Genomic DNA, 15843 nt, shown 5'->3' with positions numbered 1-15843 from the left:
AAATATTTAAAATGTGAGGTTTCATATAACTCAAATTAAACTAAATATAATAATATAAGATAACTTAATTTAGTAATATATTTAGTCCAAAAAGAATGATAAATATCTGCATTTTAAGGCTGGTTACACAAAAAAATGTTAAAAAGGCTTGGCATTTAAAAAACACATTACTGACAGCATCCACCATATTCTCCAGAGCACAATGCTTATGTTGATAAATTAACCACAGTATGAACAAGATCAGAATAGAAACTATATGAAAACTCCCAGTCAGAAATAATAACTGAAAAGATCAGAAAAAGACTATGAGAGACCCCAAACATAAAGACATTTTTCACAGATATTTTTATTTTATTCGTTGTTAAGATATCAAACCCCCCACTACTCCATCTTACTTGAATAAGTCTTAAACATACTGTAATGTGAGAATAGAAGTGAATACAAACATATACCCTATATACACTCTGTATAACTCGTATAATACTGTATAATATATGTTTAATATTTATGTTTCTTGATCGGGCGACAGTTCTGCTTCTAGGAGAAAACTGGAAAAGTAAAGATTGGACTATAGACTCCACCCACCACAGGATCATTTGGGAAAATAAAATCAGGAGACTTTTTTTGTTAGAAAGAGCAAAAGGGTCTCAAAATCAGCCTGATTATCATGAAGTGTGAGATAAACATTAGACAGCTAAAGGGGTTATTTATTAAAGATCGTATTACCATTAGATGTTTATTTGTAAAACAATCAATTATTGAGAGAATAAAGCATGACACTTTGCTTAAAGTGAAAGGAATCTATAGTCTAGCACTAGTACTCACTGGGGAATATTGCATTTGTAAACTTTCTATATAATATGCATTCTGAAAGTCTTTTTATAATAGTTCTAAAAGCTTTAATAATAAACTATCATTATCCTCATTAGAGAATTCGTCATTCTTAAATTCACTGTAGAAGAGAACACAGGTTACGCCAATATTAAAAAAAACTTCTGGAAGAAAACTGTACATTACTAATTCATAGACACCCTGCAATGAATGAATATCAACAGACAGCTTTGCACAAATGGTCCAATTGTACCTCAGCACCTGTGTTTTTTAATGGATATAAATGGCTGAAGCTATTCTCACAGTCTGAGCAGTGATAGGATTTCTCTTCAGTGTGAATGCGCTGGTGAGTTTTAAGATGATTCGGTTGATTAAAACTCTTCCCACAGTCTGAGCAGAGATACGGTTTCTCTCCAGTGTGAATGCGCTGGTGGATTTTGAGAGTACTCAGTTCTTTAAAATTCTTTCCACACTCTGAGCAGTGATGCGGTTTCTCTCCTGTGTGAATGAGCTGGTGTCGTTTGAGATTACTTAGTTTAGTAAAATTATTTCCACACTCTGAGCAGAGATACGGTTTCTCTCCTGTGTGAATGAGCTGATGTTTTTTGAGATTACTCAGGTCGTTAAAATTCTTTCCACAAGCTGAGCAGTAATACGGTTTCTCTCCAGTGTGAATGAGCTGGTGTTGTTTCAGATCACCCAGACGATTAAAACTCTTCTCACAGTCCGAGCAGTGATACGGTCTCTCTCCTGTGTGAATGCGCTGGTGTATTTTGAGATGAGTCTGTTGTTTAAAATTCTTCCCACACTCTGAGCAGCAATAAGGTTTCTCCCCTGTATGAAGTCGCTGATGTATTTTGAAAATACTCAGTTGATTAAAATTCTTCCCACAGTCTGAGCAGTGATACGGTTTCTCTCCAGTGTGAATGCGCTGGTGTGTTTTAAGATGACTCAGTTGATTAAAAGTAGTCCCACAGTCTGAACATTGATATGGTTTCTCTCCAGTGTGATTGCGCTGGTGTATTTTCAGATGACTTTTTTTAGTGTAACTTTTCCCACAGTCAGAACAGTGGTAAGTTTTCTCCATGCCTTGATTTGGCTTAATTTGCCTGTAAGCAAACAGATTCTGCAGAAACTGGAAATTCTTCTGGACGCCTTGTGCCTAAACTAAGCTTAACACTGATATTTGTGAAATCTGCTGATTGGTTGTTTGCAAAGATAAACTTTAGCCAGGTAGGAAAGTTGACACTAGGAGCAGCAGAAATCTTGAACCAAGACAGCATTTGTTCTGGAAGAGAAAGAAAAATTAGATGCGAGATGCAACAAATTCAGGTAGTTTAACTCCTGATAAAATATTTGTCAGTTCTGCTCTAAGGCTGCAATGATTAGTTGACATAATCAATAACGTTGACCGTAAAAATGTGTCAATGCAAGATTTCACTGTCCATGTGTTGGTAAAGTAAGAGGGGACGCAGTACACAAGGTGCTTTTGAGAAATGCAGGAAGAGGTAATGAGGCACACTTTGATTTGCTCTCTATGTGTCTCTAAAATGTCTAAACACACCAGATAAGGGACAGGAAATAGCCAAACTCACTGTATATCAGCTTATCACACATTCAAGCACATTCTCAGTGTTTAACCCCAGGTGAGAGTGAGTTTATAAGGAGTTGCAGCTGTTGTTGAACTAACAGAACAGGTAAAAGATGGGCTAGTATTGTTACAGATGCTAGGAGTCTTAACACCACAGTGATAAAAAAGCAAAACACAGAAGAAGAAAAAGTAATACTAAAAGAAGTAAACACTAATAAATAAACTAATAGCATAAATAATAAGAAATTACTTATTGTTATTTGTTAATTTTAAACAAACTATGGTTTCATACAGTTATAAATATATCCTAGAATCTCATTAAAATAACATCAGGCCTGTGTGAATGTCTCCTATACTATAATCTGTCATTTTTAGGCTAATATAGATGCGTCAAGCTATCAAAATGTCCTGTAAAATCGGTCTAGGCCATTAAAAATGTACCTGTTTAGGTGGCAGAATAATTTAACAAATAAATTCAGCTGATCCTGTTCCTCCAGAGATGCGGGACCATACACCAACAAAACACTCCAGCTGGCAACTTCCGGAACTCCAGATTCGGTTTAGCTGTCAAAATAAAAGTTCTCCAATGGAATAAGGCATATTTGTTAAGCTGTTAGCTTAGAAATACAACAAACATTCTGTCCATAACATATAAATATAATTGCATTACAACCAACAGATTTATTTTAAACCCACATGACAAAATGATTTAAATCATAATTTATTTTGTTTGTTCATTCCAGAACTGAAATTGTTAATACTGGTGTTCACAGAAGCCTGTGTAATATTTGTTTTGGCATTGCAAGTTTGTTAAAATGTTTTGGATAAACTTGGTAAGATTTGTTATTGATCATATAGACACTGATTTTTCTTTGTAACATGAAACATTGAAACATGTTTAAGTTGGTTTTAATAATTAGATCAATAGTTTAATTGTAATTTTATAAATTACAAGTTAAAAAGTTAAAAAGAGCATCCCACTGCTCTTGATTTTTGAAATAGAAATTAAAATGTATATTCAGTCTATACTTGGATCAACAAATAGAATGACTATTTTTATAAGTCCCCCCTGTATGTAAATGTTCATGTATTGTGTTTTGTTTTGCTCTTGATTTAATTGTTCATGTGAATTATTAATTCAATTTAAGAAAAAAAATAATAATTGTGTAGGGGTGGGCGATATGGCCCTAAAATAATATCACAATATTTCATGGTATTTTTGCGATAACTATACTTTTGGCAATATGACAAAACACTGATTTTTTTTTTCAAGAATACACTACTGCACAATACTAATAATGCACTCCATATATCTCCATATAGATCCAGTACTGCAGTGAAATAAATAATAATGGACAGATATAATCTGTCTCTAGTAGATATATAATGGGAAATGAGAACAGCAATAAAAACGGGAAAAAAGTCGTACCCTGATGTCATAATTAGGGCTGGATGATATGATATGGCACCATAATATAGGGTTTCATATCGTTCACAATATTCAAAGATTTTGGCGATATTATTGCATATGATATGATATGTCACACCCCTATAATTGGGTAATTATTGATGGGTTGATGGGTAAACCAATATCTGTTTTGGATCACCGCTACGAAAATGGATGGGTTTTATTATTCCTCATCCTCTTCTAGACTTTTGGCAGGATGATGTTGCCAGAACCGTCGAGGAACTATCGAGAAACAAACATACTACTGTTTCTTCAGTGTTTTTGCACAATGTTCGGGGACAAGCTAATTACCGTTTCATTGGTTTATAAACTAGTTCATGGTCTATTCTGATGGACAACAGCTCTCAAATAAAGTAAAACCGTGTTGCCAACTTATCGACTTTGTTGCTATATTTAGCACTAATTGCTCTCCATTAATATAACTGTATTTTCAGTGTGACATAAACAGAAATCACTGATTTTTTTTTCACTCTTTGTGAAAAGCTAAACATCTAGCTAGCTAGCTCATTATTGAACAATTTGTCTACAATAGGTTTGAAAATAAAGAAAATAAAAAAAAATAAAACAAAAAAACAAAAAATAAACCCTGGCGAAAAAGTAGTTCTGGCTAACTGCTGTGCTTATAATAACATTTAACAACACGGCAAAAAAATGATTTATGTAATTTACGTAAAGAATAAGTTATTTTGAGAAGTGAAAAAATGGATGTAAGGTCTGAAAGGGTTAATGTGATGCTTCATACTCCAGATCAGTAGGTGTCAGTAATGATCTTGTAGTTGTTCTGCAGCCTCCATAACCTGTACAGAAGAAGGAGAAGAAGCTGTAGAGTAGTGGAGATTCTCTGGTTCTACAGCTGGAGTGTTTTTGGGGGGTTTGGTTCCACATCTCTGGAGGAACAGGATCAGCTGATCTATAGAAGGTATGGAGAAGTTCCTCTCTTCAACACGATCTTCTACATTTACTCCTTATAAACTCACAGAAACACATCAACATCAAAATCTGCAGCATTTAAACAACACAGAAGCAGCTTCATCCAGAATCCGGTTGATGATCTTTTCCTAGTTTAGCTTTGATCAAGAAGGATTGTATAATAATAATCTAATAATAATAAAAAACTTTATTTATATACCTTTCATACATAAAAATGCAGCTCAAAGTGCTTCACAATAAGATAAAAAAAAATAAAAATCAGCAAAATGTAAAAGTAATATAAACTAATAAAATAATTAAAAATGACTATTTCATAAATAGTAGGAAAGTAGGAAATAAGACATTTATATTAAAATAAAATATAGAATAAAATTAATTTAAACAAAAATTATAAAATAAGAATAAGAAAAACAAAAGCATTCAAATAAAAAAAATAATTAAGTATAAGCGGAACAGAACTAGCAGAAAGCTAAGCTAAACAGGAAGGTTTTTAGCTGCCTTTTAATGCCTTCCAAATTGGCCTGTCAGGATGAGATTCTTTTGTGGACGATATACTGTCCCAGAAATTATTACGATACACTATTTTTTTTTTTGTAATTTTAAGAATATTAAATGCCGCTGACAAAATGATAACAGAATAGCAATAAAAAAGCTATTAAACGTTTTTTAAAGGCAACAACGTTGTTAAAAAAATAATCATTTATTATAATTAGTTTGGGAATTATATAACTTTTACTTGTTTCTTCACCTACTTTAGTTCACACTGTGTATGGGGTCACAGTTATTGAAGCATGACTGGAGCTAAAATACTGTTCACTGTTATATATGTGAACAAACATAAAAATAAACACAATAGACATAGATATCACGATTATCAAAAATGATATTTATATATTTTCTTTTTATTCCAATTAATTTTCCAATCATCTTTTACTCAATTTTTAATGTGCTCAGAAGATTCTTTAAATAAATCTGACGAAACTACAATTTTTGGACTGGATCTCTTTTCTTCTTTTTGACATATCACGCCAGATACTCATAAAATTCGAACAACAGATCAATAATCCTACATGACATTTAAAATGCACGGATTTCTTTGATTTTCTCTTTCAAGTCTTTATTTATATGTTCAAATAATGAATATTTATGACAAGAAAAAATCCCTATATATATATATATATATATATATATATATATATATATATGCATGCACATTGTATTTTTCTAACATATGCAAAACTATTTTTATCTTTTCAAGAAGACCCAAACCTGAAATTATTCAAATTTATTATCAGGCAATTTATTAAACAAATGGATAAATGAAGAACCAAACAGAATTGGAAAAAGCGGTTTTCATTAACTAATAGTCAAGGAATAATATTTACATTAATAAATCAATAAGCCAAGGGGCTTTACTCAGTCCTTTTACTGGCACTCTCTTGTTACTTTTTATGTTTTAAGTAACAGGACAAGAAAGTTTTTAGCAAAGAATTAGCAAAAACATAAAAAATTACTAAATGGCAGCTTTTCTAACAGCATGAGGACACTAAGAACATTCTAGTGACTTTCCCAAACTTTGTATTTTAAAAATAAACAAATAACTTAATAATTAATTAATTGATTTAGGTAACAGGACTGAGTGTTGAGATTGAGCTCCTCAGTCAGAGTTACAATAAGATCAAATATACAGAAAAACAAATGAAGGAACTTAATTTTGGTCTTCCCATTATCTTCAGAAGAACCAGCTGATGTCACTTCCTGTTGTAGATGTGACTTCCTGTTGTAGAATGTTCCATATGTTTCAGATGATCAGGGTAATGTGTTACGGTAACAGGGCTGAGTGAAACCATAAATGAGATTTTGAGTCGCACAACAATGCAAAAAAATCACATCATTACAGGATTTTAATAATTATATTACATGGTAAAGCTTATAGTTAGAGAGTGGGGACAGGTAACAAATGCTATTTTCTAAGCAGTTTTTATTAATGGTTTTAATCTCATATCTTACTTTTGCAATTAGTTCAATATACAAGACACTATGCTTAATAATAAAATGTATTTTGCATGCACATTTATTTATGTAATTTTTTGGGGGACAGAAATGGATTTTATTTTGCGGAATATGCCATTCGGTTTAGGAATTGGTTTGGGCACAAACACACTCTATACTGCACTACTCCTTTACTTACATACCCACTTAAATTCTCCCTACAGCTTTTATTTAAAGAACTGTATGCACTCGTTTACTTCACCATCTTACCATCTTATCTTAAGCTTCTATACCTCTATATTTGCACTACTGTTTATGCAGGTTCTATTTATGCTGGTACTGTCATTCCCTCTTTAATCCCCTTATCATACCTAACTGCTCTTCTTCAAAGAGCACTTACTCTCCTAACACCTCTAACACACTAACTACTTCTAACCCCATTTCCTTCTTCCCCTCCTTCACTTCTCTATCCCTTTATTTCCCTTTGACCTCCTTTAAGCCCTATCTAAAAATGGGTTATCTTAATTCCTGTTACTTTTGTACTTTATTATTGTAAGTCGCTTTGGACAAAAGCATCTGCCAAATGTAATGTAATGTAATGTAATGTAACTGCTACACTCTCACTTGTATATTGCACCATTGTCTTGTGTCTCTTGTCTCACATATGTCTATATCCGTCTCTTTTTCTTTTATATTTAGAAACTTATTTTTGGAAGAAGACTAACGTAATTTTAAATCTTTTCTATGTCTTGTACATATGCAGTATTGATAATAAAACTACTTGTATGGCTTGACTAATGTTCATTAATAATTATATTGAGAGGGGAGCTTGAGATGTAATAATGAAATAAAATATTAATAAAATATTGTGCATGTTCCAATGTTACGGCATGTATGTGTTATTTATTGTGTAGTAAATAGTAATGGTATAAATCGTATTAGTTTCACATGTATTTTTTTGGTGTCTCTTCCAGAATATATAAATTGCCATCCTGGTTCAAGTCTTCTCCTGCTCCTAGTGTCAACTTTTCTCGGTCACTGAAGCTAATCAGGAGATTTCACAAAGATCAATGTTAAGCTAAGGGCATCCAGACGATTTTCCAGCACCTGCAGAAGCTGTTTGGTATTTCTCACGGACAAATAAATACAAACCCAATCATGGAAAAAAGTCATCTCTGTTTAGAATGTGGGAAGAGTTTTGATTGGCCGAGTCATCTCCAACTACACCAACGTACTCATACAGGAGAGAAACCGTATCCCTGCTCAGACTGTGGGAAGAGTTTTAACAGGCTGAGTAATCTCCATCTACACCAGCGCATTCACACTGGAGAGAAACCGTATCACTGTTTAGACTGTGGGAAGAGTTTTACTGTAAAGGATCATCTCAAAACGCACCAGCGCATTCACACTGGAGAGAAACCGTTTCCCTGCTCAGACTGTGGGAAGAGTTTTACTCGACAGAGTCATCTCAAAATACACCAGCGCATTCACACAAGAATTAAACCGTATCCCTGCTCAGAATGTGGGAAGACTTTTAACACACCGACTAGTCTCCAAACACACCAGCGCATTCACACAGGGGAGAAACCGTATTACTGTTCAGAGTGTGGGAAGAATTTTAACGAACTGAGTACTCTTAAAAAGCACCAGCGCATTCACACTGGGGAGAAACCACATCACTGCTCAGACTGTGGAAAAAGTTTTACTCAACAGGGTCATCTGAAAAAACACAAGAGCACTCAGCATGAGAGAAACTGTATTACTGCTGCTCAGAGTTAAACGAAGAGCTTAATTCACTTATATAAGTTAAAGAACTATAAGTGCATTAGCAGCTGACTCCACTCTCAGCTCAAATTTAAAAAAGGCTAAAAATGGGAGTGGTAGGTTGGTAGGGCCACTGGGTGAGGTCAGGAAAGAAGAAGAAGTGATTGGACTGACAAGTGTGCCTCTGATCGTGGTTAGATGCAGATGGTTGGATGTCAGAAGAAGGGGCGGTATTATTGATTGACTGATCAGCATATTGTGATGTGTCTGCGTTAGAGCTTAGATTGGGCCCAAACAATTCAATCTGACCCAGCCCGAGCCCGTGCATGTTCTTCCCGCCCAAGCCCGCCCCATACACTGTCATTATGAGCCCGACCCGCCCCATAAATTGGCTGTTTTTGGGCTGTTTGAATGAGCGAAATCTGTTTAGAATGATGTTAACCCTTGTGTGGTGTTCGGGTCTGTGGGACCCGTTTTCATTTTTCATCAAATGATACTAAAAAAAAAAAATTTCTAAATCAAACTCATTGGCATTGGCTCATTTTTTGTGAAAAACATATTTTTTCACTACACATTTATATTACATACAGTATGTTTGGCCAGGGGCTAATAAACATTGCTTCATTTGTAAATTTGAAACTAAACAAATTTTCTACTCATATCTTGAGTTTAATTCATTTTCTTTTACATTTTATTAAAAAACTAATAAAAAAAGAGTAGCACTTTTTAAAAGAAATGTAACATAAGAAAGGTAAAGGGCAAATATTAACCATGTAAGCTGTTTATATTGCTTGCTATTTAGGTGAAGCGAGCATGTGTAAAGCATTTTAATGTAAAATTGCTTAATTTTGCTGAATTAAATACAAGTAACAAAGTAAACCAGTAACAAAAATATGAACACCACACAAGGGTTAAGTAACATTGCAACACTGAAGAAGCATAGACCTATTATGTAAGAAATATGTTTAGGATCAGCTCTGTAGCGCTGTGTGATTATAACATTCTATATAAAAACTATATAAAAAATAGCATTAAACAGATGCCTACGTCTCAAACTATCTTCTAGAGCCTGACCCAACCCGGCCAGAGGAAAGTGGTGGCAAATCTAAGCTCTAGTCTGCATACCAAAGTACACGGACACATCATCCTCGCCTATAGCACAGCTGAACCTAAGGAGTTCTGCAAAGGTGGAAATTACCATAGTAAAAGCGTTTTTTAAAGGTTAGAAATGGTATGTTTCACAACATCAAATGAACACATTTCAGCTTTTAATATTTCAACATGATTTATGGTTTAGTGGCTCTACACTATTATTATTGATTGTTTTACCAACGTATATCTTTGAGTTTTACAAGATACTTAATTTAAATATAGAGTTGTTTTGCAGGTGACTGAGATGTTCTGCTGAAGGCTGTTTTGTGAAGACGCTCTTGTGGTTTTAAGAACTGGGAATGAAAATGAACTTAGCTTAGTCAGAAGAGTAACAATTAAATATGGAACATCAAACTGTGTGTTACATGCTCGTAACAGACTGGGGATTTTGTATTGAATGTTTAGTGTTTTGCCTGATTCTCTGTTCTGTAAATTTGCTTTGCAACATCAGTTGTAAAAAGCACTATACAAACAAATAAGATTAAAAAAATACATAATTGTATTTGCTTTTATCAGATTTTTGTTTGTTTAGGAGAGGGGACACCTGTGCTTTTATCTCTCTTTCAGTCTGAGTTGTAAATATGTTGACCTGTCAATGTACATTTAAAACAAGTTTTCAAGTAAATTTAAATATGTTTTAAAATGTAATCATAGACTTCTTGTTTTCTTCCTTTTACGAACTAATCTTACTGACAATGCAACACAAACTGACATAAAAACTTGACTAAAGTTCCCAATTGTAGCATTTGGCCAGTCAGATTTGTCATTCTGGATAGTCAAAATGTTTTGTTGTAGGTATTGAATATTAAACTGTGGAGAGTCAGAAAAAAGCCATTAAATGTTAAAAGGTCTTTTCATGTAGTTTCTTTTCTATTTCTCTCAAATCATAGAGGCATAATTGACATATATAGTGTGTACATAGTCGTTGCCATATGTCATATCATTCTGTGTTCATTTTTAAAATTACATTAAAATTCCTTGGACTTACAAGTTAGCCAATGCATTAGCATGCAGTATGGCTGGCCTGCTAATTCATTACAAGCTGAGGTTAATATAAATATGGAACTGCTAAAACAGAGTTTCCAGGAAACAACCTTTCTAGTTAACTGACCTCCTGTATTTTTTCAGGTCATGCCTATTTCGGGTGAAACTTCTAATTTTGTTTAAAAAAAAAAAAAAAAAAAAAAATATATATATATATATATATATATATATATATATATATATATATATATATATATTTCCCTCAGCTGGACCAGACTGAAACCATGGAACCGTCATTTTCAGCAGTTTAAGAGAATTACAACTGTTAGTCAGATAGGATGTACCAACAAAGCCCAGGATTTTTGGACAGAATTTTAGGACTCCTTTTTAGTTGGAGTATGGAGCCGCCGCACCCCCCCCCCCTTTGGGTATGGTAAATAAATCAAATTAAACAAAATATTGAATTTTATTTTTATTTGCATTCCATTGAAAGCCTGTGTGTAAAATTTTATATTGCATATTTACCTTTTTATTTCATAAACTATCTTTAAACAGTAAAAAAGAAAAATTAACAAAAAAAACATGAAGGTAAGTTCTATAATAATAAATCTCTGAATAAATCACTGCTATAGGACATCTCTAACTGGCTCTGGTTAGGACTACATTTAATAAGACCTTAACCTAACAGTTCTGGTTTGAAAAAAAACCCCAAATAAACTTTAATTCAAAGTAACATTTTTTGTGATTTTATTGCTGAATCAAAAATAACAGCTAAACCAATACGGCTTCAACTTTTATTTTGACAGCCAGAAGCAGCTTTATCCTGGATCCGGTTGATGATCTTTTTCTAGTTAGCTTTGAGCAACAATTCGGTTTAGGACATTAATGCGTTTATACGAATAATCGAGGAGCGATTTTAACAAGCGGTACCGCTAACAGCAGATCAACTAGTTAACAAGTAAGATCAGCACTGTATAAACTGTTGGTGAATGTATTTATGTTTATTAATGACACTAGCTATTTTATAATACAGTAGCTGGAATGCTGAATGACATATAGAATTTCACAAAATTCTATGTAAACAGCGGTTGCAAGATGACCTCAAAAGTTTTACAGTGTTTTAGTTATCTCCTTTACTAAAACGCTCTTTTTTAAAAATAACTCTGGGATAAAATCAGGAGAAAGATGGATGATCACAAGCTATTAAACCAAGCTGATCTGCTTGAATTTTTGCACCAGGAGTAAAGGCATAAAGTTATCCAAAAGCAGTGTGTAAGACTGGTGGAGAAGAACGTGCCAAAATGCATGAAAACCAGGGTTATTCCACCAAATATTGGATTTACGCACTCTATAAAACCATATAAATATGAACTTTTTTATGAACTATTTGAGGTCTGAAAGCTCTGCATCATTTTTTGTTATTTGGGAGAAACGTTGTCTGTTAATTTTACTTAAACATATAAATCAGAGAAACTGATTCGGAAACTGAAGTTGTCTTAATTCTTTCCAGAGCTGTATAACTCCTTGTCCAGTGTTATATTCAATTTGATGTTTTGTTTTTCATGATAGAGAGATAGATAGATAAAAAGGCCATATGTTGTTGTTTTTATGAGATTCTAGGATACTTAAATGTCTTAAACTGAGATGTTAATCTTAAGAGAATTTATCTGTTATTTAAATATTACCATTTTTTGACTAAAAATATTTTTATTTCCTATATTGCGAGGTTTATCACATTTCGTTTTTTAATTAGCTTTTTACTTAATTTTAGTGTTACTTTTTTGAGCATTGCATTTGTATCGCTGTGGTGCTGCCTCTGTAACCCGATACCTTGGCCATTGTGATATACAGGAAAAAAGACAGTTCTCTTGTCCCTTATCTGGTGTGTTTAGACATTTTAGGGACACATAGAGAGTAAACCGAATGTGTGCCCTTATTACCTCTCCCTGCTTTTCTCTACAGCACCTTGTGTACTGCGTTTCCTCACATTTTAACAGTGCATGAACAATAAAATTCTACGTTGATGTATTTTAATAGTCAACATTGTTGACGATTTTGTCGTCTAGTTGTTGCATCCTTAGAGCGAAACTGACAAAGTTAAACGACCTTCCTTTCTCTTTTTTCTCTTTCAGAATTATTGCTGTCTTGGTTCAAGTCTTATCCTGTTCCTAGTGTCAACTTTCCAACATGGTTGAAGTTTAACATTACAAAGAGCCAATCATGAGATTTCACAAAGATCATTGTTAAGCTGAGGTTAAGCACAAGGTATCCAGAAGAATTTCCAGTACCTGCAGAATCTGAATTAAGGCAAATTCAGGCATGGAGAAAACACATCCCTGTTCAGACTGTGGAAAGAGTTTCGCTAACAAGACTCATCTGAAAATACACCAGCGCATTCACACTGGAGAGAAACCATATCATTGCTCAGACTGTGGGAAGAATTTTAATGAACCCGGTCATCTTAAAACACATCAGCGCATTCACACAGGAGAGAAACCGTATCGCTGCTCAGACTGTGGGAAGAGTTTTAACGAACTGGGTCATTTTAAAACGCACCAGCGCATTCACACAGGAGAGAAACCATATCACTGCTCAGAATGTGGGAAGAATTTTAATCAACTAGGTACTCTTAAAATACACCAGCGCATTCACACAGGAGAGAAACCGTATCACTGTTCAGAGTGTGGAAAGAGTTTTAATGAACGGAGTACGTTCAGAAAACACCAGCGCATTCACACTGGAGATAAACCGTATTACTGCTCAGAGTGTGGCAAGAATTTTAACGAACTGAGTAAACTCAAAAAACACCAGCGGAATCACACGGGAGAGAAACCTTATCACTGCCCAGACTGTGAGAAGAATTTTAATGAATTGAGTCATCTTAAAACGCACCAGCTTATTCACACAGGAGAGAAGCAGTATCACTGCCCAGAATGTGGAAAGAGGTTTAATCGATTAAGTATTCTCATCATACACCAGCGCATTCACACAGGAGAGAAACCATATCAGTGCCCAGACTGTCAGAAGAGCTTCAGGCACTTAAGTACATTTAAGAATCACAAATGCTTGCATATGCATGTTTAATATAATTGAATGATCACTGATTCTTCTGGTGGGAAACTTTTCCTGGCTGAAAGACTAGAGGTATATTTAAATTGTGTTAACTTTAGACATGGTATTTAAAATGAAGTAAACAGTATATATACATTTATCTACCTATAATCTATCTTAAACTGATGTTTATAATATGTTTATACATTTATGTGTCCTTATTCACCTCCAGCTCAAGTTGCGGAATGTACAAGCTTTTTGTTTCCTTGTAAGTTTCTGTAATGCTGACCTAAGGTTTCCAGTAAACTTTAATATATTTTAAACTTGGACTTATGGTCTTTTCATTTTACTTTTCATGTTTTTATGTTATTCTTTAGGATTGGGAGTTTTCGTATTGTTTCTAGTCTGATCTTATTCATACTGTGGTAAATTTACCAACACGAGCATTGAGTTCCAGACTGTCAGTAGAGCTTCATTTAGGAGATACGGTGAATACAATCACTAATATATATTATTAAATTAAGTCTACTTGAATTATATTTTAAATAGACAAATAGTAGTTGGGATATCTCTAATTACGTTTTGACTAGTCAGAATGACCTTTTTCCAATGAGTTATATGGAAACTATAATTCACAATATGTGCATTTAGTTTCTCCCTCTCATTCACATTACACATCTACAATACTTTTAATTCCAATTAAGTATATCTTAAATCCACTTATTAAAGCTATTCTTCAGGAGGGGCATAAAGTTACCCAAAATGCATGAAAACTGTGATTAAAAACTAGGGTTATTCCACCAAATATTGTTTCTGAACTCTTAAAACTTTATGAATATTAATTTGTTTTCTTTGCATAGTTTGAGGTCTGAAAGCTCTGCATCTTTTTTTTGCTATTTAACCATTTCTCACTTTCTGCAAATAAATGCTCTAAACGACTATATTTTTTGGAATTTGGGAGAAATGTCTATAGAATAAAACAACAATGTTAATTTTACGTAAACATCTACCTATAAATAGTAAAATCAGAGAGACTGATTTAGAAACTAAGGTGGTCTCATTTTTTTTTCCAGAGCTGTATATTTATTTATTTATTTATTTAAAGTCATCTGATACTAAGGTCTGATTAGTGCAAATGAAGCTGCAAATAAATGCAACTAGTGACCAGACAAAACTAAGTTACACAGATGTTAAATTATATTTAAGACTAGTGGAAACTCCAGCAGGAAATCTGTAAATAAACCTGAACATAAATGTGTTTTTTATTTAAGATATATTTAATGATTATTCTGACTAGTCAAAACACAGAAGATTTATGTGTCTCTCTCTACAGATTAGCCAGATTACCTCAGGTTAGCTTAGCATAGTTTAGCTAAGATGTTCTGTCACTTATCAGCTCTGTAAATGCAATGTTTTAATGTGTTTTTATAATAATTACGTGTTTATTTGGTACATCTAATCTTACTGATAATGCTACTCAAAACGATAAAAAACGACTAAAATCTCTTAGCCGATTAGCTTAGCGTATCTTAGCTACATAGCGCTAGCTAAATTAGCGGTGAGGATTTAACGTTATACATAAAACTTACAAATATCATATCAGCTTTTTATTAGTAGGAGTTTTAACTACCCAATTTACACTTTAGCGCCTATTATACCAGTAGAGAATTTATAAATAGCATTTCTGCTTTTTATGAAAACAGCTAGCAATATTAGCTCTTTATTGATTCTATAGTGTTTAATACTTGGGGCTTATTCACAGGTTTAGCAAAGCAAACTGCAAAACACACACCCTCCAAAACACGAGGGCATTTTGGATTAAAAACTGTAATTTTGGTAAAAAATGGGAATGTATACAAATTTTATATGTTTTTGCTACTGAAACAGAGGCTAATTTGTTAGCTGGGTAGCTAAGCAATGCTAATATAGCTGTTTGTTTAAAAGAGATTAAGATTTACTGACAAAGCAAAACAGTGTAAATCATATACCTAAAAACGCAGTTTTTTTCCTAGTTATAATGGCATTAGATCAATCTTTAATTATAATCCGAGATTAGTGTCTTGAATTGATTTATTTATTG

At 33.4% G+C, this 15843-nt stretch overlaps 3 protein-coding genes across 4 annotated transcripts in view; 2 read left to right on the top strand and 1 right to left on the bottom strand.

Moving 5' to 3' along the window:
* Positions 1-322: 322 nt before the first annotated feature.
* Positions 323-2990, bottom strand: LOC103027975 (zinc finger protein 239-like). The gene is made up of 2 exons (XM_049476692.1): positions 2864-2990; positions 323-2119 (listed from the first exon to the last, which is right to left on the bottom strand). The coding sequence occupies exon 2, from the start codon at positions 1916-1918 to the stop codon at positions 1049-1051; it is 870 nt and encodes a 289-aa protein (XP_049332649.1). The 5' UTR covers positions 1919-2119; positions 2864-2990; the 3' UTR covers positions 323-1048.
* Positions 2991-4698: 1708 nt separating this feature from the next.
* LOC103033981 (gastrula zinc finger protein XlCGF7.1-like) overlaps positions 4699-15843 on the top strand; it is a 61861-nt gene continuing 50716 nt past the window's right edge. Inside the window, exons 1-2 of one of the 2 annotated variants that reach the window (XM_049476674.1) lie at positions 4699-4809; positions 7787-9301. In XM_049476674.1, coding sequence (XP_049332631.1) covers positions 7971-8591 — 621 coding nt within the window. In that variant the 5' untranslated portion in view covers positions 4699-4809; positions 7787-7970 and the 3' untranslated portion in view covers positions 8592-9301. Of the gene's footprint in view, positions 4810-7786; positions 9302-15843 lie in introns of those variants that run through there. The other variant, XM_049476673.1, reaches the window with a different exon arrangement.
* LOC125780483 (zinc finger protein 436-like) lies at positions 11535-14086 on the top strand. Its single transcript, XM_049476706.1, has 2 exons — positions 11535-11670; positions 12845-14086. Exon 2 carries the CDS (start codon positions 13032-13034, stop codon positions 13794-13796), a length of 765 nt encoding a protein of 254 aa, XP_049332663.1. The 5' UTR covers positions 11535-11670; positions 12845-13031; the 3' UTR covers positions 13797-14086.

This window comes from Astyanax mexicanus, chromosome 4 (assembly GCF_023375975.1).
Source record: "Astyanax mexicanus isolate ESR-SI-001 chromosome 4, AstMex3_surface, whole genome shotgun sequence".
Lineage (NCBI taxonomy): Eukaryota > Metazoa > Chordata > Actinopteri > Characiformes > Acestrorhamphidae > Astyanax > Astyanax mexicanus.
This window is presented reverse-complemented; position numbering and strand designations above follow the sequence as displayed.